The 22,436-nt window shown below is 47.6% G+C and overlaps 1 protein-coding gene across 1 annotated transcript in view; it reads left to right on the plus strand.

Annotated features, from left to right (window-relative positions):
• ELL (elongation factor for RNA polymerase II) overlaps positions 1-22,436 on the plus strand; it is a 321,380-nt gene that overhangs the window by 121,377 nt on the left and 177,567 nt on the right. Inside the window, exon 3 of the mRNA XM_030217262.1 lies at positions 18,822-18,943. Coding sequence (XP_030073122.1) covers positions 18,822-18,943 — 122 coding nt within the window. The remainder of the gene's footprint in view (positions 1-18,821; positions 18,944-22,436) is intronic.

A 22,436-nucleotide genomic window follows, 5' to 3' on the forward strand; every position in this document is an offset into this window, starting at 1 on the left:
AGAGTCTGTCTTCTGCGGCCTTTGTCCGGGAGATGTCTACGGCCATCCCCTTCCCGGTGGTCGTGGAGGACGAGCCCAGGGCTGAAATGTTTGAGCTCCTGGACTATCCTTCTCCACCTAAGGAAGCGTCCACAGTACCCATGCATCATGTCCTAAAAAAGACATTGCTGGCGAACTGGACCAAGCCTTTAAGTAATCCCCACATTCCCAAGAAGATAGAGTCCCAGTACCGGATCCATGGGGACCCAGAGCTGATGCGCACCCAGTTGCCTCACAACTCTGGAGTTGTGGATTTGGCCCTAAAGAAGGCTAAGAGTTCTAGGGAGCATGCTTCGGCGCCCCCGAAGAACCTTAGACTCCTTTGGGAGGAAGGCCTACCATTCCTCTATGCTCGTGGCCAAAATTCAGTCTTACCAGCTCTACACGAGCATACACATGCGGAACAATGTGCGGCAGTTGGCGGGCTTGGTGGACAAGCTCCCTCCTGAGCAAGCCAAGCCATTTCAGGAGGTGGTCAGGCAGCTGAAGGCGTGCAGAAAATTCCTGGCCAGAGGGGTGTATGACACCTTTGATGTTGCGTCCAGGGCCGCTGCTCAAGGTGTGGTGATGCGCAGACTCTCATGGCTGCGTGCCTCCGACCTGGAGAATAGGATCCAGCAGCGGATTGTGGACTCGCCTTGCCGTGCGGATAATATTTTTGGAGAAAAGGTTGAACAGGTGGTAGAGCAGCTCCACCAGCGGGATACCGCTTTCGACAAGTTCTCCCGCCGGCAGCCTTCAGCTTCTACCTCCACAGGTAGACGTTTTTATGGGGGAAGGAAGACTGTTCCCTACTCTTCTGGCAAGCGTAGGTACAATCCTCCTTCTCGACAGCCTGTGGCCCAGGCTAAGCCCCAGCGCGCTCGCTCTTGTCAGCAGCGTGCGACTCAGCAAGGCCCCTCGGCTCCTCAGCAAAAGCAAGGGACGAGCTTTTGACTGGCTCCAGCAGAGCATAGCCGACATCCAAGTGTCAGTGCCGGGCGATCTGCCGGTCGGAGGGAGGTTGAAAGTTTTTCACCAAAGGTGGCCTCTCATAACCTCCGATCAGTGGGTTCTTCAAATAGTTCGGCACGGATACACCCTCAATTTGGCCTCCAAACCTCCAAATTGTCCACTGGGAGCTCAGTCTTACAGCTTCCAACACAAGCAGGTACTTGCAGAGGAACTCTCCGCCCTTCTCAGCGCCAATGCGGTTGAGCCCGTGCCATCCGGGCAGGGATTCTATTCCAGGTACTTCCTTGTGGAAAAGAAAACAGGGGGATGCATCCCATCCTAGACCTAAGGGCCCTGAACAAATATCTGGTCAAGGAAAAGTTCAGGATGCTTTCCCTGGGCACCCTTCTCCCCATAATTCAGGAAAACGATTGGCTATGCTCTCTGGACTTGAAGGACGCCTACACGCACATCCCGATACTGCCAGCTCACAGACAGTATCTGCGATTTCAGCTGGGCACACGTCACTTCCAGTACTGTGTGCTACCCTTTGGGCTCGCTTCTGCGCCCAGAGTGTTCACGAAGTGCTTGGCTGTAGTAGCAGCGGCACTTCGCAGGCTGGGGGTACACGTGTTCCCATATCTCGACGATTGGCTGGTGAAGAACACATCCGAGGCAGGAGCTCTACAGTTCATGCAGATGACTATTCGCCTCCTGGAGCTATTGGGGTTTGTGATAAATTATCCAAAGTCCCATCTTCTCCCAGTACAGAGACTCGAATTCATAGGAGCTCTGCTGGATTCTCGGACGGCTCGTGCCTATCTCCCAGAGGCGAGAGCCAACAACTTGTTGTCCCTTGTCTCGGGGGTGCGAGCGTCCCAGCAGATCACAGCTCGGTAGATGTTGAGATTGCTGGGCCACGTGGCCTCCACAGTTCATGTGACTCCCATGGCCCGCCTTCACATGAGAGCTGCTCAATGGACCCTAGCTTCCCAGTGGTTTCAGGCTGCTGGGGATCTAGAAGACGTGATCCACCTGTCCACGAGTTTTCTCAAATCCCTGTATTGGTGGACGATTTGGTCCAATTTGACTCTGGGACGTCCTTTCCGAATTCCTCAGCCACAAAAAGTGCTGACTACGGATGCGTCTCTCCTGGGGTGGGGAGCTCATGTCGATGGGCTTCACACCCAGGGAAGCTGGTCCCTCCAGGAACGCGATCTGCAGATCAATCTTCTGGAGTTGCGAGCGATCTGGAACGCTCTGAAGGCTTTCAGAGATCGGCTGTCCCACCAAATTATCCAAATTCAGACAGACAACCAGGTTGCCATGTTTTACATCAACAAGCAGGGGGGCACCGGATCTCGCCCCCTGTGTCAGGAAGCCGTCAGCATGTGGCTCTGGGCTCGCCGTCACAGCATGGTGCTCCAAGCCACATATCTGGCAGGCGTAAACAACAGTCTGGCCGACAGACTGAGCAGGATTATGCAACCTCACGAGTGGTCGCTCAATTCCCCAGTAGTGCGCCAGATCTTCCAGGAGTGGGGCACCCCCTTGGTAGATCTCTTTGCATCTCGAGCGAACCACAAAGTCCCTCAGTTCTGTTCCAGGCTTCAGGCCCACGGCAGACTGGCATCGGATGCCTTCCTCCTGGACTGGGGGGGAGGGTCTGCTGTATGCTTATCCTCCCATACCTCTGGTGGGGAAGACTTTGTTGAAACTCAAGCAAGACCGAGGCACCATGATTCTGATTGCTCCTTTTTGGCCGCGTCAGATCTGGTTCCCTCTTCTTCTGGAGTTGTCCTCCGAAGAACCATGGAGATTGGAGTGTTTTCCGACCCTCATCACACGGGACGAAGGGGCGCTTCTGCATCCCAACCTCCGGTCTCTGGCTCTCACGGCCTGGATGTTGAGAGCGTAGACTTTGCCTCTTTGGGTCTGTCAGAGGGTGTCTCCCGCATCTTGCTTGCTTCCAGGAAAGATTCCACTAAGAGGAGTTACTTCTTTCTATGGAGGAGGTTTGCCGTCTGGTGTGACAGCAAGGCCCTAGATCCTCGCTCTTGTCCTACACAGACCCTGCTTGAATACCTTCTGCACTTGTCCGAGTCTGGTCTCAAGACCAACTCTGTAAGGGTTCACCTTAGTGCAATTAGTGCATACCATTACCGTGTGGAAGGTAAGCCGATCTCAGGACAGCCTTTAGTTGTTCGCTTCATGAGAGGTTTGCTTTTGTCAAAGCCCCCTGTCAAACCTCCTACAGTGTCATGGGATCTCAATGTCGTTCTCACCCAGCTGATGAAACCTCCTTTTGAGCCACTGAACTCCTGCCATCTGAAGTACTTGACCTGGAAGGTCATTTTCTTGGTGGCAGTTACTTCAGCTCGTAGAGTCAGTGAGCTTCAGGCCCTGGTAGCCCAGGCCCCTTACACCAAATTTCATCATAACAGAGTAGTCCTCCGCACTCACCCTAAGTTCTTGCCAAAGGTTGTGTCGAGTTCCATCTGAACCAGTCAATTGTCTTGCCAACATTCTTTCCCCGTCCTCATTCCTGCCCTGCTGAGCGTCAGCTGCACACATTGGACTGCAAGAGAGCATTGGCCTTCTATCTGGAGCGGACACAGCCCAACAGACAGTCCGCCCAATTGTTTGTTTCTTTTGATCCCAACAGGAGGGGAGTGGCTGTGGGGAAACGCACCATATCCAATTGGCTAGCAGATTGCATTTCCTTCACTTACGCCCAGGCTGGGCTGGCTCTTGAGGGTCATGTCACGACTCATAATGTTAGAGCCATGGCAGCGTCGGTAGCCCACTTGAAGTCAGCCACTATTGAAGAGATTTGCAAAGCTGCGACGTGGTCATCTGTCCACACATTCACATCTCATTACTGCCTGCAGCAGGATACCCGACGCGACAGTCAGTTTGGGCAGTCAGTGCTTCAGAATCTGTTCGGTGTTTAGGATCCAACTCCACCCCCCTAGGCCCATGTTTTATTCTGTTCCAGGCTACACTCTCAGTTAGTTGGAAAAATTGTTAGGTCAATCTCAGTTATGTCCTCGCCGTTGCGAGGCCCAATTGACCATGTTTGTTGTTTTGAGTGAGCCTGGGGGCTAGGGATACCCCATCAGTGAGAACAAGCAGCCTGCTTGTCCTCGGAGAAAGCGAATGCTACATACCTGTAGAAGGTATTCTCCGAGGACAGCAGGCTGATTGTTCTCACAAACCCGCCCGCCTCCCCTTTGGAGTTGTGTCTTCCCTTGTCTTTGTCTTGCTACATATGGGACTGACGAACGCGAGCCGGTTCGGGCGGGAAGACGGCCGCGCATGGGCGTGCGAGGACTAGCAAAGGCCTTTGTTAGTGAAGTTTCCGATTGGAGGGGCTGCCGTGGACGTCACCCATCAGTGAGAACAATCAGCCTGCTGTCCTCGGAGAATACCTTCTACAGGTATGTAGCATTCGCTTTACTGGATCTGAATTAAGAAAATAAAATGGAACAAGCGTGAAGGCTCTGAGAGAGGGAAAGGCTTTGTAGAGCTGAGAAGCTGGTGTGAATGTGCAGATTAGATTGGCCATGTGCTCTTCTGGCATCATTTTTATATGCTTAGAAGTATCTGGTTTGGCTAACTACCATCCTATGTCGAATCTCCCCTCAGCAGGGAAGTTTAATTGAGAAAACTGCATTTAAACATAATGTGCTTGACCCATACCAGTATTTGTTTCGCCAAGTTCTGCAGTCCAGATGGGATGAGCAACAGTTCTGATGTTCATAGATACTTACTACTTCAGTTTTTGACACACTGAATCTGTAATCTTACGTTACTATCTTTTTTTTTTTATATACTTTGAGATTTACATTTATGCAAGTACAACATAAACCAGATCTAGACAAAGATACCAACTATCAATCAAACATAACAATTATACATTATATCGACCACAAAAGTGGATCCAAGATCTAGGAAATACAATTTTCAAATCAAGAAAAATAACTTTTATGAGCAGAGAGGTGTGACGAAAAATCACAGCCGAGTAACACCATAATACAATGCCTATTACAACATTATTTTTTAGAGGAAATAAAACCTTGCAACATTTTTGGGTCAAAGAAAATATATGATGTAGAATTAATAGAAATAAGACTTAAGTTACTATCTTAAAGCATTTTGGGTTTGGTGCTTTTCAATCTATTTGAGTTATTCCTTACTGGTAGATTATACATAGTAACATAGTAGATGACGGCAGAAACACCTGCACGGTCCATCCAGTCTGCCCAACAAGATAAACTCATATGTGCTACTTTTTGTGTATACCTTACCTTGATTTGTATCTGTCATTTTCAGGGCACAGACAGTATAAGTCTGCCCAGCACTATCCCTGCCTCCCAACCACTGGCTCTGGCACAGACCGTATAAGTCTGCCCCGCCTCCCGCCACCGGCTCTGCCACCCAATCTCGGCTAAGCTTTGAAAGATTGATCGGATTCTATACCTGAATTCCCTTGATCAGAATTTGCAGTTCTCAATGCATTATGATTGGAATCAGATCCTCTTTCTCGATATGATTGTAAAGAAATTAAGCATATGGATTTTTCACAATTTATAGAAAACCTATAGATAAGAGAACCACTTCTTGCATTTTGAAAGTTTCATGATAGAAGTCTCAAACAGAATTTACCCTATTCACAATTTTTGTTTGAGAAGACTGTGCAGTGACTACAAAGAGTTCAATTGACAGGTGATACCATTGGCGAGAAGGTTTAAGGAGCGAGATATCTGTCCAACTGTATTGGCAAGGGGGATAAAGAAAGCAATGGCAGCAAATACTACTACTACTACTACTACTACTATTTAGCATTTCTATAGCGCTACAAGGCATACGCAGCGCTGTACAAACATAGAAGAAAGACAGTCCCTGCTCAAAGAGCTTACAATCTAATAGACAAAAAATAAATAAAGTAAGCAAATCAAATCAATTAATGTGAACGGGAAGGAAGAGAGGAGGGGGTAGGTGGAGGCGAGTGGTTACAAGTGGTTACGAGTCAAAAGCAATGTCAAAGAGGTGGGTTTTCAGTCTAGATTTAAAGGTGGCCAAGGATGGGGCAAGACGTAGGGGCTCAGGAAGTTTATTCCAGGCGTAGGGTGCAGCGAGACAGAAGGCGCGAAGTCTGGAGTTGGCAGTAGTGGAGAAGGGAACAGATAAGAAGGATTTATCCATGGAGCGGAGTGCACGGGAAGGGGTGTAGGGAAGGACGAGTGTGGAGAGATACTGGGGAGCAGCAGAGTGAGTACATTTATAGGTTAGTAGAAGAAGTTTGAACAGGATGCGAAAACGGATAGGGAGCCAGTGAAGGGTCTTGAGGAGAGGGGTAGTATGAGTAAAGCGACCCTGGCGGAAGATGAGACGGGCAGCAGAGTTTTGAACTGACTGGAGAGGGGAGAGGTGACTAAGTGGGAGGCCAGCAAGAAGCAGATTGCAGTAGTCTAAACGAGAGGTGACAAGGGTGTGGATGAGGGTTTTGGTAGAGTGCTCGGAAAGAAAGGGGCGGATTTTACGGATGTTGTAAAGAAAGAAACGACAGGTCTTGGCGGTCTGCTGGATATGAGCAGAGAAGGAGAGAGAAGAGTCAAAGATGACCCCAAGGTTTCGAGCTGAGGAGACAGGGAGAATGAGAGAGCCATCAACAGAAATAGAAAATGGGGGGAGCGGGGAGGTGGGTTTGGGGGGGAAAATGAGAAGCTCGGTTTTGGTCATATTTAATTTCAGGTGGCGTTGAGACATCCAGGCAGCAATGTCAGACAAGCACGCTGAAACTTTGGTTTGGATGCAAGGTGAGATATCAGGGGTAGAAAGGTAGATTTGGGAGTCATCAGCATAGAGATGGTAGGAAAAGCCATGGGATGAGATTAATGAACCAAGGGAAGAAGTGTAGATAGAAAAGAGGAGGGGACCAAGAACAGAACCCTGGGGTACGCCGACAGGCAGAGGGATAGAAGTAGAAGAGGATCCACCAGAGTGAACACTAAAGGTGCGGAGGGAGAGGTAGGAAGAGAACCAGGAAAGGACAGAGCCCTGGAATCCAAGTGAGGACAGGGTATCGAGAAGTATGCTGTGATCGACAGTGTCAAAAGCAGCGGAAAGATCAAGAAGAATGAGGATGGAATATTGACCTCTGGATTTAGCCAGTAATAGGTCATTGGAGACTTTAGTAAGCGCAGTTTCGGTTGAGTGGAGAGGGCGAAAACCAGATTGTAATGGGTCAAGAATAGCATGTGAGGAGAGAAAATCAAGGCAGCGGCGGTGAACAGCACGCTCAAGTAATTTGGAGAGAAAAGGAAGGAGGGAGATGGGTCGGTAATTAGAGGGACAAGTAGGGTCAAGTGAAGGCTTCTTAAGGAGAGGTGTGACCACAGCATGTTTAAAGGCAGCAGGGACAGTCGCAGTGGAAAGTGAGAGGTTGAGAATGTGACAGATAAAAGGAATAAGAGTAGGAGAGATGGCATTAAGAAGGTGGGTGGGAATGGGATCAGAGGAACAGGTGGTACATTTTGAGGAAGAAAGGAGAAGTGTAGTTTCCTCAATAGTAACTTCAGGAAAGGAGGAAAGGGAATGAGGGGAAGGAGAGAGAGGGGAACGGACTAGTGGAGGGAGAGCTGGTGAGGTAGAGAAAGCAAGGTTTATCTTTTGAACCTTGTTGTGAAAGAATTCAGCAAGGGTCTGAGGAGATAGTGAAGGGGGAGTTGGGGGAGGGGGCACCTTGAGGAGAGAGTTGATATGCTGTCTGTACAGTGGATCGACCACAACGGGACACTGTTTGCAGTCTTAGATTTTCCAATTTGGCTGGAGATATATAGCAGGCAATTTTATTTAGTAAAATTTGTTATTGCCCTTCAACAAATATCAAGGCAGTGTACAAAAGGAATCACACCCATATGTTTAACAAGTTACAGAAATGTCAAACAGCATACCTCAAACGATAGGTGCAGCAACAACATAAGGAAAGAGAGTGACAAATTGCACAGCAATAATTAAAAAAAAACAAACAAACAAAAAACAACTTCTCTGAGGAAAAGCAAGCTGCTTGTTCTCACTGATGGGGTTGGCGTCCATGGCGGTCCAGGAACGGCATTTTCCAGAGCAAAATAACAAAAACTTTTCCAGAGCCTTCCAGCGCGCAGCCATATTACCGCCTGTTGCGCGAGAGTCCTGCACAGTTTTTTTTCTTTTCTGCGGTGGAGAGTGGCTGCTTCGTCGGTGGTCTCAGCCCAGAGAAAGAGCCTTCATTTTTGGACACCTTTTTTCGGAGTGTTTTTCTCTCTCTTTAGTCTTCTTTTCTTGATCCTGTCTAAAGTTTAAAAACAAAAAAAGTCCCTTATTTTCTTAGTTAGGTCTTAAGTTTCCTTTCGTTTTTGTCGCGGCCCTCTTTTCTCATTTTTGTGCCCTTTTAATTGGCACAATCGAGAATTTTGACTTCGCCGACGCTATTTTTCCGTTCATGTCATCGAGGACTCCCAGTGGCTTCAAGAAGTGTACTCAGTGCAACCGGTCGATCTCGGGTACCGATCCCCACGCATGGTGTCTTCAGTGCCTTGGGCCCGACCATCGCCCAGACGCATGTAAGTTGTGCCTCTGCCTTAAACGGCGGACACAAGCGTCGAGAAAAGCTCTTCAGGACCGTCTTTTTGGAGCTTTGACCGGTTCTTCGACGTCGACATCGGCACTGAAGATGGCATCGACTTCAGTGTACAGCGCTATGTACGTCTAGTAGCGCTTTAGAAATAAGTAGTAGTAGGAGCACAGGCAATGGTTGTCCGGAGACCACCACACGCTGGGAGCAGTGAGCCGTCGAGTGGGTCTCCACCTGCCTCGAAGTCTCCTGCTGTGCAGGCCCCCCGGGACCGACATCTCTCGGACCCGACCCCAAGGAAGCGTGTGGATTCCACGTCCTCCTCGATACCGAGGAGTATCGATGACGTGCATAGAGTGAAGGCGAAGAAGCATCGGTCTCCTTCCAAGCACGGTACCGGGAGCTCCGGGGTGTCGAAGGATTCAGCACCTGTGAAGAGGTGTCGGTCTTTGGGCAGCCCAGTACCGCCTCCTCAACCTCCACAGATTCTGACGCCGATTCTTGCACCGACCCCACAGCCTTGCTCGACGGCGACTCTAGATGAGTGTATCCGAGCCATTCTTCCAGGTCTTCTGGAGGGGTTGCTGCGTCTGTCTGCTCCAGTACCGGGGGTGCTTGCGCCTTCCATACCGTCGATGGAAGCGGCAGCTGGCTCTTTGCCTGTGGTGAGGTCTCCGACGCCGGTGCCGCCTGCGGCATCGGCCTCAGCTGCCATCCAGGTCGACTCCCCGTCGACATAGCTGGAGGGAGCTTCATTGCCGCCAGCATGGGAGTCAACTTCTCGACATCGCCATCGAGGACATGGTTCCTTGGTGTCGAGATGGGCCCGGTTTCGGACTGCAGTTAAGGAACTCTTGTCCGACACCGATGAGGATGCCTCGTGGGATGAATGGCAAGATCTCAGGTATTTCTATTCTGAGGAGTCTTGTGGTCTTCCCTCTGATCCTACTCCTTCACCAGAAGGAAAGCTTTCTCCCAGAGAGTCTTTCTTTCTCTTCATTTGTCGGGGGAATGTCTGTGGCTATTCCCTTCCCAGTGGTATCTTAGGATGAGTCAGATTTGGTTCTCTCTTCTTCTGGAGTTGTCCTCCGAAGAACCGTGGAGATTGGAATGTTTTTCAACCCTCATTTCTCAGAATGAGGGGTTGCTTCTGCATCCCAACCTCCAGTCTCTGGCTCTCATGACCTGCATGTTGAGAGCGTAGACTTCGCCTCCTTGGGTCTTTCTGAGAGTGTTTCCCGAGTCTTGCTTGCTTCCAGGAAAGATTCTACGAAGTGGTGTTATTCTTCTAAATGGAGGAGGTTTGCCGTTTGGTGTGACAGCAAGGCCTTAGATCCTTGCTCTTGTCCTACACAGACCCTGCTTGAATACCTTCTACACTTGTTAGTCTGGTCTTAAGACCAACTCCGTAAGAGTTCATCTTAGTGCGATTAGTGCTTATCATCAACTTGTAGACGGTAAGCCTATCTCTGGACAGCCTTTAGTTGTTCGCTTCATGAGAGGTTTGCTTTTGTCAAAGCCCCCTGTCAAACCTCCACCAGTGTCATGGGATCTCAACGTCGTTCTCACCCAGCTGATGAAAGCTCCTTTTGAGCCACTGAATTCCTGCCATCTGAAGTACTTGACCTGGAAGGTCATTTTCTTGGTGGCTGTTACTTCAGCTCGTAGGGTCAGTGAGCTTCAAGTCTTGGTAGTGCATGCTCCTTATTTCAAGTTTCATCACAACAGAGTAGTCCTCCACACGCACCCTAAGTTCTTGCCTAAGGTGGTGTCTGAGTTATATCTGAACCAGTCAATTGTCTTGCCAACATTTTTTCCCTGTCCTCATACCCGCCCTGGTGAACATCAGTTGCACACCTTGGACTACAAGAGAGCATTGGCCTTTTACGTGGAGCGGACAAGCCCCTTCACACAGTCCGCCCAAATGTGTTTCTTTTGATCCCCACAGAAGGGGCGTCGCAGTTGTGAAATGCACCATTTCCAATTGGATAGCAGATTGCATTTCCTTTACTTATGCCCAAGCTGGGCTGACTCTTGAGGGTCATGTCACGGCTCATAGTGTTAGAGCCATGGCAGCGTCAGTGGCCCACTTGAAGTCAGCCACTATAGCAGAGATTTGCAAGGCTGCAACGTGGTCATCAATCCACACATTCACATCTCACTACTGCCTTCAGCAGGATACCCGACGCGACAGTTCGGGCAGTCTGTGCTGCAGAATCTGTTCGGGGTTTAGGATCCAACTCCACCCCCCTAGGCCCATTTTTATTCTGTTCCAGGCTGCACTCTGTTAGATGTTTCTGCTTTAGGTCAATCTCAGTTATGTCCTCGCCGTTGCGAGGCCCAATTGACCTTTTTTGTTGCTTTGAGTGAGCCTGGGTGCTAGGGATACCCCATCAGTGAGAACAAGCAGCCTGCTTGTCCTCGGAGAAAGCGAAGATACTTACCTGTAGCAGGTATTCTCCGAGGACAGCAGGCTGATCTCACAAACCCGCCCACCTCCCCTTACAATGTTTTGAAATTTCTATTATATGACTTTGTATTTCAAATTACTATGTAAACCGCATTGAGCCTGCATTGTGTGGGAAAGCACGGGGTACAAATGTAATAAATAAATAAGTAAAATAACACAGTTAACACCAAAGAGGGAGAAAACTTTTTTTTCTTCCACCACAAAGGATAGAAAATATTCAAATTGTTGCATCCTAGCAATAGAGGCCCCTATAGCTTGGGACTGTATGCATGTTCTAGGTTCAATTGCAGTGGCTATAGCCTTAGTCCAGTGAGCTCAGGCACACGTGCACCTTTTAGAAACCTCCTTGCTAAATTGGTGGTCAGCAGAGATGCAGGAGTACAATGTTTGCCTACTATTAAGAAGCTCAGTTGAAGAGCAGTTTGAAGTGGTACCTTTGTTCCAACAGTTTAATCAAATGAGTAAATCTGGAGCCTCTAACTTGGACAGTTCTAAGCATGGATGCTAGTCTCCTGGGATGTGAGGCACATTGTTCCATAGCAAATGGAGCCCAACAGAGGCCTCTTGGTCCATCAACTGCCTGGAAATTAGGGCAGTATGGAAAGCTCTAATTTCTTTCACTGCCCAGCAAAACAGTAAGTAAGAATTCACTGGAAATGCAACAGCAGTGTGGCATTGATCAACAAACAAGGTGGCAACAAACATGTATCAATAGCGCAGGAAGCTTGCCTCCTATCTCAGTGGCTGAAACCAACTTGTAAGCTGTATCAGCAGCCCATATTGCAGGAGTGCAGAATTTCCAGGTGATTATCTTAGCAGATTCTACCTCATTCCAGGGAAATGGGAATTGTCTTCAACAACCTTCCACTTGATAAAGGGATATTTCCACTTTGACTATTTCAACCAATGCAAAAGTTCCATGTTTTCTTCCATTAAAGGAAAGAACCAAGGGCAGTAGGCTTGGGTGTGTTTAAACCCTGGTTGCAGGACTTCTTTCTCTATGGGTTTTCACTTCTTCCAATTCTGGGGGGTCTCCGCAGAATTGCATCTCACCCAGAGAAAGTGGTGCTTATTGCACCAAATTGGTTAGTGGATCCATTCATGTCTTGATAGACCAACCTCTGGCGCTTCCCCAGAAGACAGATGATGGAAAACCTGTCTCCATTGTATCTTAGAGCCTCTAGCTACTAAGAGTTTGTGTTTAAGATGCAAGTCCTATATTGAAGAAATTCAGGCCTATATGGAAGAAATGATTGTCACTCTACTCCAAACTAGAAAAAGATCCACATTGCTGGCATACACAAGAGTTTGGTGAGTTTGTACCATGGTGTTCCCAGTATGCAGTTTCTCTCTTTGGGTCATCTATAGCCCATATTTTGTCCTTTCTCCAAGAAGGTCCTTAGGGCCTGACTCCAGGCTCTTTGAAGATCCAAATAGCAGCTATAACTTGCCTTCAAGGTTATTTAAGATCTTTCTTTAAAACACATCCAGATGTATAGATTTGTTTTTTAAGCGACTTAATCAAATTTGCCCTCTGGTCTGCTTCTCATGTCAGGAGTGGAACCTGAATGTGGTGTTGGAAGCATTTAGCAGTCTTCAGTGTTTGAACTGATTTGAAATCTCAATTAGGTCTCTCTTCGTTCTACGAAAGTTGATACCTCCTTTTTATGTAATCAATTTCTTATGCTTTCCTCCTCTTGTAGGGAGGGCCATGGGGAAGATTTTAAGAATGTGTGTTTTAGACGCTCAGTTGATTTTGATGAGATATATCTGCAAATTAATTTTATAAATTAGGTTCTATTTGGAGGAACCAGGAACAGATAGGCGGCATCTAAGCAGTCTATTGCACGTTGGCTCAAAGAAGGTATTTCCTGTGTGTACATTCTTAAAGGGAACAGCTGCCTAAAGGTTTGGGAGTTCATTCAACAAAAAACATTTAACTTCAAGGGCAGAATGGAATGTTGTGGCTTCAATTGACATTTGTAGAGCAGCAACATGGGCCTTCCGGCAAGCATTTGTGAAACACTACAGAATAAATATGGCAGCAAGAGCTCCAGCCCATAGGGCAGGGGTTACAAAAGATCTACCCTCTGTAAAGATTGTTTACATCCCTCAGGTTCTAGACTGATCTGGTGAGGATGCCAAGGAAGGCAAAATTAGATCTTACCTGCTAATTTCCTGTCCTCTTAGTTCCATCCCCCACAATTTCACAGGCTGCACAGTTGGATTAATTAGCCTTTTTTTTTTTTGCTGTTAATGGTTTTTTGTTGATCATGAGGAATTTTTATTGCTCTGTTAAGACTACAGCATAAAAAGTTGTTCTCAAAAAAATATCCAGTGTAAACAGACTGAACTACCATTGCTTTGTTGTTGAAATACTGAAGACCTCAAGCTGCATGTTGCACTTCAGCCCACATTAGTAATTCTCTGTCTGTCTCCTGGTTGACGGGCAAAACCCTCATGTTCTGGACTGGTCTGGTGTGTTAAAAGAAAATTTGCAGGTAAGATCTAATTTTTCCTTTTAAGTAGATGAGCAGCAACTACAGCACTGCATTCTGTTCCTCAAGTTTGCAGTAGTAGCAGCTTATGTAGCAAACTAAAGATTCTCCTAGAAAGATCTAGAAGAAAATATCTAGAATTGTGATAACGTAGTTGTGAGAACTGCCTTCTTATATGCAAATAACGTGGGCTGGGCTTTTGTCTCTAGTTCTGCTCCTTTGAGTGTTTTATATTACCAAGTCTGCCTCTCATCATAGGGTTTGTTTTCCTTTTTTTAATACTTTTTTTGTTTTGTTTTAATTAAAAAAAAAAAAGTGCACATGCTTATATCCAGAGCATCTTTTGTACAAATTTCTACCTGTAATCTACATTTTAGCAATTTGTGCTGCATTTTTTTTCATTTTCACCTTCGACATTGAAGAGAATAGGACTCTTCAAAGGGTGTGATATCTTGTCATGACAGCAGTAAAGAATCTAGAGGTGATGCAGCATATGGACTTGCCAGTCAACATGGGTCATCCTACTATATAAATGAAGAGTGACCGATGTGCGGCATGTCACAGATCAGCCAGAAGCTCTAACTTTCTGCAGCCGTTTTCTGAGGTGTTATTTTAAAGTTGCTCCTGTCTCTCCCTCTCTCTCTTCAATATGCCAGCACGTACGTCCGCACTTTTAAAACACAAAGAAATGCGAACAGGAGCTCTGACTCACTTCCCTGCCACAGCTCTGCCTTTCTTCAGCCCTGTGTCAACAAAACCCTGGCTCCGCCCCATCAGCCCTCAGGCCCCGCCCTATCAGCCCTGTGATCGACGCCACCATCACGAGCTGGACGCCACACGCTCTAACTCCCCCGGCACAGCTCTGGCTTTCTTAAGCACAGTGCCGACAAAACACAAATGCGAACAGGAGCTCTGACTCACTTCCCTGCCACAGCTCTGGCTTTCTTCAGCACAGCGCCGACAAAACCCTGGCTCCGCCCCATCAGCCCTCAGATCGATGTCACCAAAGCTGAAGGCTCAGGAAAACCCTGATTAATAAACAACCCTAAACCACTCATATTCATAACCACACCCACCTGCGCCCACCCTTTTCAAACATTAACCCTTTTCAACCGGCCAACATAAACTGCTGCTACAAGGAGAAGCACTGGCATAGGGACTGCTAACAGCTGTCACTGTCTCTCACACATACATACATAAACTCTCTATAATGTCTCTCCCTCTCTACAGTCACTCTCACACTGTCTCTTTATTTCAGACAGACACAAACACTTTCTACCTATGTCTCTCTCACACACAGAGACAGAGTACTACAAGAATAAAAACTGCCTATAAGGGGAAGGAGACCCTCCACTGTCACAGGTACTACTACCAGCTCACTGTGATACTTTTACTGTCACTGACTGTCTCTGTCTCTCACTCTCTCACACACACACGCACTTTCTTCCTGTGTCTCTCTCAGACACACAGGCAAAACTTATTTACACAATAAAAAACTGCCTATAAGGAGCAACTGACCCTCCTCTGTCACAGCCACTCCTACCAGCTCTCTCTCTCTCTGTCTCTCACACACACTCCCTATCTCTCTTACACACACACACACACACACACACACACACACACACACACACACACACACACATCCAAAATACTGGCACAGGGATTCCTACCAGCTCCCTCCGTCTCTCACACACACATACTACCAGCTCACTCTCTTTCACTCTCAAACACACACAACCATATATAAACACACTCTCTGTATCTCTGTCTCTCTCTCTGAACTCACTCTCACACTCTGTGTCTTTCACATAGACACAAACACTCACACCTTCTCTCTATAACTCTCCCTCTCTCTTTCTCAAACACACACGTAAACTTGAAGCAAAGGAACCGTCACCCTCCCTCTTCCAAATTTTTTTGCAATACAAAGAATGCCAGTAGGCATTGTCTTAAAATCAAATCCCTCACTAACGGATTGCTTACCCAAAGAAAAAACATTCAATAATCCTAATACACATTTTTACTCTACCACCTCTTGACAGACTAACTTCTCAGATGTGCTGCAGTTACCTCTCAGCCACGTCATATGAATACAACTGGGCCTGTTAATGACTCCCTTCCACCCCGTATCCCATACAGATAAAATACTACATGTTAACGAATACATGATAATAAATACATTCAAGAAAAACTAAAAGAAACAAAATCACTTGCAAACAATGTCCAAGGGATCATATACAATAGCACATCGTATTGCACATAAATTTGCACATGGGACAGTGTTCTTCTTGGGTTATGTGCTTCCAAGGTTATTCTCTTGGAATAATACATCAAGAGCCAAGGTTTCTGCCACTGATAGCTTCTTGAGTCACTTGCATAGGGACTCCTACCATCTCTCTCTCTCACACACACACACACACACACACACATATACAGAGGAGAGCCTGGAAAGCCTGCTGGAGGAGGAGTACCGGGAAGATGGAAGAGAGAGAAGGAGACTCTAAAAGTCTAGGAAGGTACTTACCAGACCATGTTGTTGATGGACTTGTGACTTAGGTAAAATGAACTGTGGGGTGGAGGATAGGACTGTAAGGTCAATGTGAGTGAAGAAAGTCCTATCCAGGGGTGGAGGCTGTTAGACACTGAGACCCAGGTTCCCCACAGTAGATGGGCTCAGTGAGAGAACTTGTGCTAGATGACTAACGGCTGGAAAGAAGTGGGTTCCACAAGACTGCAGTATAATCTAATAAATTGAATTTGCATTTTGATGACTCTCATTTGCATATATGGGAAGGCTGGAGAATCCTAGTTGAAGTTCCAGGAGAGTGCGAGGGGTCACGGCCCGTGGATCAGAGGGGTGACCGGGGTACACGGGACTGGACAGGAGAGGATTTCCAGCCAAAGGAAGGCATGCCTGAGCAGTCACCCTGAGTAAGGTAGGAGCCCCAGATATAGAGGTGGGTGCTTGCAAGTGACTGGGAGAAGACCAGCCGGAGTCCTGCTCAGGAGCCTGGGGCCAGTGAGGCCAGGTAGAGAGCAAGAAGGGCACATGTCTTTACAGACTGTCCTGAAACCAAGTGCCAGGGAGCTTCAAGAGGGCTTAGTTCAAGAATACCCTGACGAGGGGAAGATAAAGGAAACCCCCCTGTTTTGAACTGTTTTGCTTCTGTGCTGTTTTTGCTGGAGTTACCAGGGATTTACCACAAGTTGTTTTGAACTGCTTTGGTTGGAACTGTCTTTGGCTGAGCAGTTTGCCTGGCCAATTGCAATACATAGCTTGGCTTGGAAGCCAAGGGAACTCCGAGGAGACTGGCAAGTGAGACCCCGGCCAGCAGAGGGCTGCATTTCTGAATCACCCAGCGGCCGGGAGCTTCACAACACACTCTCTCTATCTTAACTGGCTATAAGGAGCAACTGATCCTCTACTGTCACAGGGACTACTAGCATCTCTCTGTCACACACACACTATCTCTCTCTCTCTCTTAACAACTGGCTATAAGGAGCGACTGACCTCCACTGTCACAGGGACTCCTAGCAGCTCTCTGTCACACACACACTATCTCTCTCTCTTAACAACTGGCTATAAGGAGCGACTGACCTCCACTGTCACAGGGACTCCTAGCAGCTCTCTGTCACACACACACTATCTCTCTCTCTTAACAACTGGCTATAAGGAGCGACTGACCTCCACTGTCACAGGGACTCCTAGCAGCTCTCTCGCTCTGTCACACACACACACTCTCTCTCTCACACATATTCTCTCTCTCTCTCTCTCTCTCTCTCTCTCTCTGAACTCACACACAAAGAATGTAGTATATAAAACTGTACTAAAAAATCAAGCCCGTTTTAATGGGCTTAACGGCTTGTATCTGAAGAGAGAAACTAGGGCCAAGGCCAGTCTTCTGAGCATTGCTATGTGAAATGGCTTAATTCTTGCCCCTTGTTCTTTAGCTTCTTGTGTTACTGGGGATGGTGCAGAGTTGTTGCTCAGTGGTCATTGCTGGGTTCCAGAAGGAGCCCTGACGTACGGCCCCTAGCCGTTGGTGGTCTTTGCAGTGCTTGGAGTAAAATAAGCTGAGAGGGGATTTAGAAATAGGAGAGAAATTCTCAGGTAATTGTGAAAGGAAGGTTCATGGTGGCAGGTCCCAGAGCTGGTTCTGATTTGAGTCAAAAGTCTAAAGATGTAAGAGGAAATGGGCCAAAAACAAAACAGTGTGATAGCAAAAGCTCATGTATATGATCATTGGATCATTCTATATTGGTCCAGTTTTAAAAGGCTGCTGAGTTCTGTATGTGGCAGTGCTGTGTACAAGGCAATTCTATATGATGATGATGAACATAGCAACTATCCATTTTATATCTATTATGCAAATAACAGTGACAGTGGCTACAAACTTGAAAAACTCATCTCTGTTCTAGAAACAGTACAAAAGTCAAAGAAAGGCAAGAGTGTTTGTATGTATCTTGCTGTTTAGAGGCCAATCCACAACCGAAATTCACTATTTGGTTTCGGCCTGAGTCAAAACCGAAAATGGCACCTCATGGGTCCTCCCAGACCAGCCGCCACTACTACCACCACTCCTCCCCTCCCCCCTCAAATTCTGGAAGACGGCCGGCCAGCCTCTCCACCCTTCCACCTTCCTTGGCTTTAAACAGCTTGGTGGTCTGGTGGCTGCTTCTGAGCATAGAGTGATTCCCAAGCACTCTTACCTCCACAGGTTTCTCAGCCAAAATGGCTACTGGAACTTCTACAGCAGCTATGCAAGATCTCTGTGGGAGGTCCCGGTGGCCATCTTGGGATTGGAAGCAGTATAAGCAAGAGTAGTCGGTTGCTTATGCTGCTTCTATTTCCAAGATGGCCACTGGGATAATACTGCTGTGAGACGTCCTGGCAGCCATTTTGGCTAAGGAACCTGTGGGGGTAAAAAGCAACTTGCTGTTGCCTGGAAGGTGCCACTAGACCACCAGGCTGTTTTTAAAGGTAGGTCCAGGGATGGCCTTCAGGTGGTGGGAGGGTAGAGGTGTTTGGGTCAGATGACTGACTGGTCCGGAAGAACCCTGCCGCTTTCTCAGGAGGGGGATTTTGGTGCACAAACATTTTTGACCGAAATCCGGATTTCTTGTAAAACCAAAATTTGGTCAGCCTCTATATCAGTTGGAATAGCTATGTTTGTATACCCTCCTCCTGGGTACTCTTAAAATACTCAAGACATATAAAAATGATGATTTTGCTGAATGACTAACATATGTTTCCTTCCCTCAGCAAATTGCAGTCCCCCGACCGGATTGCTCAACAGACGTGCGAACATTCACATTTTATCTTTCAAATGTTGGCAAGGACAGTCCCCAAGGGAGTTTTGACTGCATCCAGCAGTACATCTCCAGGTGAGCTATACATCCTTTCCCAGGCAGCAGGTGTCACCATGCTAATGAAGCAACAATTCGGTTTCTACACTGAACAGTAAAACAATTCATATGTGTATCAAACATGGCAGAGGGACTGTGTTTTTTTTTTTTTGTTCTGGTTTTTATTTATGGCAGTCCATCTCAGCTGAAGAGACTGAATCTTGTGATGACAGTTACTGCAGGTCAGGATCAAGCACATTGGCGGAACTGTGGAGGAAGCTATAACTGCTGGGTTAGTACTGTAAAAGTGCCTGGTTAATATTTACAGTACTATGCAAATGATCTCCCCCAAATGTTTTCAAAAAAGAATATGTACTCATACTATTAATGCTTAGCATTGTATCCCTTTTTAGTTAAATGGAAAATATTTTGGAGATGAATAATAACTCTTGTTTCAGTAAGATCTCAGCACACTTTCTAATTGAATGTTTTGATATATGTATGCAGCTATGCGTAGTTTGGTAGTTTCCAGCACCCAGACAGTACATAATGTGACAGTTTATAGAATTTGATCTGCAGCTCAAATAGAGAATTACTTAAGAATATAAGAAAAGTGATGTTGACTTATACCAAGGACCATCAAACCCAACATCCTTTCTTGAAAATGGCCAGTCCAAGTCTCGTCTCCATGTCTACCTGGCAGCTAACTTTTTATGGACTTTTCTTCCTGGAATTTGTTCAACTTCAATAGAACCCTGGTATGTTGGTCACCTTGACCACATCCTCCAGCAACAGTTTCCACAACCTAATTGATCACTGCATGTAAAATACTTCCTGTGACTTTTTCCCTCCAGACCTGGTCAGACATGTGGCTTATTCAGTTCAAAATGAACCTAAGCACCCTGTACAAATCACTGTCAGCCAGTCAGCCAGTATTTGTCTCCAGCAAATGGTAGGTGCTTGCATCTGAGTTCTGTTGAGTTAGGCTGTAGGTTTAGGGAATTTTAGAGAGGTTCCTTGGGTTCCCCATATACCTGTATATGGTTTTGCTTGGTCTTCTGGAGTTTTAAAAATAATCATAACTCCCATGTGGCAGCAGTGGCGTACCAAAGGGGGGGGGGGCGGTCCGCCCCGGGTGCATGCCGCTGGGGGGGGGGGGGGTGCCGCGCACGCCTGTTAGCCAAGTCCGCTCGTTCCCTCCCTGCTGCTCCCTCTGTGCGGAATAGGTTTTTTCCTGTTCCGGGGCAGAGGGAGCAGCAGGGAACGAGCGGACTCGGAGCCGACAGGCGCGCAGCACCCCCCCCCCCCCCCCATCAGGTAAAAATGCACCCTGGGTGGGGGGGGTCACGCTGCACCCGGGGGGGGGGGTGTAATTTCACCGTGGGGGGCCACATCGGCGATCTGACCCGGGTGTCAGCCAGCCTAGGAACGCCACTGTGTGGCAGAAGTGTTGAGGACAAGATCCCAGGGCTCCCGAATCTTCGTTTATTTAAAAGATTTGATATACCACTAAATCTGGATGGGAGGTCATAGTGGTTTATAGTACAAAAAATACCAAACATAAAATCAGAAAAAGAAAGAAAAGAGTAACTCAATTGATAGGAAAGAACACAATCAATCATTTTGTAAAACAACTTAACCAACAATCAAATTTAAGTACCATAATGTATCCACAAACAGACCAGCCGACCAGCCCAGGATCATTCAGAAGAGATTCCAGAGGAGAATTGAAAAAAAAGTCCCCCACCCCCGCCATGGTTGTAATCTGTGTAGGGAATAAGAGGAGTGTGGTGTTGTGCCTTGGCTTCCCCTTCCTATTTAGGAAAGGAAACAGTATATTGAGGGGGGGGGGGGGAAGAGTGCTTTAAGAACTCCTCCAGGATATTTCTACCTCATTTCTGTTGCTCCTCCTTTGCTATGGGCTTTTTCAGGAGGGGGTGTAGTGCCCTGATAGTGTGTTGGGAAAGCATGGTGTAATTTGATAAATTGTGCTAGTGCTGGGCCTGCAGCCAGCAAGCTATTAAGGTCTCCAGGGGGTACTTAAAAATTATATATTGGACATCAGTCAGAAGGAGCCACAATGTCCAGCTCTGAGCTTGGCAGATGGTAGGGCAGTGCCAGAGATGAGAAGCGATGGTCTTGGGGCCCGCTGCTGAGATGACAGCAGTGCCACTTTCAGGGGTAACTGCCACCATCTTATATTCAGCCCTGGTAAGGAGAGGTTCCCATGCTTGGAGCTGTAGGCAGTGGAGAAACCTTGTGGCCTATCTGTGTATTAGGTTTTTTGCCTGAGACAGTCAGGGGGCAAGCAGTTTTCAGAGCACGAAATCTTGAAGGAGGGCTCTGGGGGCCTGAAGTAGCATCATCCGGATTAAGAGACTTCTGTGATGAAGATGAAGTGAGGACATGGTAAAGGTGGACCTCATGGAAGGAATTTGGAGGCCCCTGCCCCTCCTGGACATTTCCTATTCATAAGGCCGTGGAGGATCTGTCTGATTTTAGTGGCATGTAATGCACCAGATGCTGGCTTTAGAGTTGGTAAATCCATGGTGGGCTCTCAGATCCCAGCAAAAAATCAAGGAGAGATTTAAAACTCCCTCCCTTCCCTCCCACAGCATCTCCTTCCTTCCTTCCCTCCATCCATGATCATAATCTTTCCCCTTCTTTTTCCTTCCCTCCCTTCTATGGCCACTTTCTCTTCTTTTATTCTTCCATCCCCTACTTCCAGCATATGTCCCCCTAACACCTCCCCACAACGAGCCACATCTTTTTTCCTCTCTTCCTCCTCCCCCCCCTCCCACGGTCTGCATCTTTCTTTCTCTCCATGCCCCTCCCCCAACACCTTCTTACCTGTCCTGGCACTCCAGCAGCCCCCCTCTCCTTTCCCTGCTCCTTGCAGCCCTCAAGACTTGACCACTGCAGTGAAAGCACGTCGCTTCTCACCTGGTACCAAGTCTCTCTCTGTAACAGGAAGTTCTCCGAGGACAAGCAGGCTGCTTGTTCTCACGACTGGGTGACGTCCGCGTCAGCCCCCCACCAACCGGAAGAAGCTTCGCGGGCGGTCTGCACGCAGGGCACGCCCACCGCGCATGCGCGGCCGTCTTCCCGCCCGTGCGCGACCGCTCCCGCCAGTCTTTTCTTTTCCGCGCCTGGAGGGAGTCGTGCCGTCGCCGCTCTCTCTTCACAGCCCCGGAAAGACCGTCGCGTTTACGCGATTTTGTTGATTTTTCGTTTAGTTTTGGTTGCTGCGCGCTCCAGTTTCTTTTTTTCCAAAAAAAAAAAAAAGAGAGCACGCGCTCCTTTTCCCTCGTTTTCTAGCGAGGGTGTCGCGTTGCGGCCTTGTGGCCGCGCGATCGATTTAATTTTTCGAGGTGTGATTTCTGCCACCATCGACGACTTTAACTTCGCCGACGCGATTTTTCCGTCGATGTCCTCGAAGGTCCCGAGTGGATTTAAAAAGTGTGGTCGGTGCGGCCGGCCGATCTCGCAGACCGACACCCACGCTTGGTGCCTCCAGTGCTTCGGGCCGGAG

This window comes from Microcaecilia unicolor, chromosome 11 (assembly GCF_901765095.1).
Source record: "Microcaecilia unicolor chromosome 11, aMicUni1.1, whole genome shotgun sequence".
Lineage (NCBI taxonomy): Eukaryota > Metazoa > Chordata > Amphibia > Gymnophiona > Siphonopidae > Microcaecilia > Microcaecilia unicolor.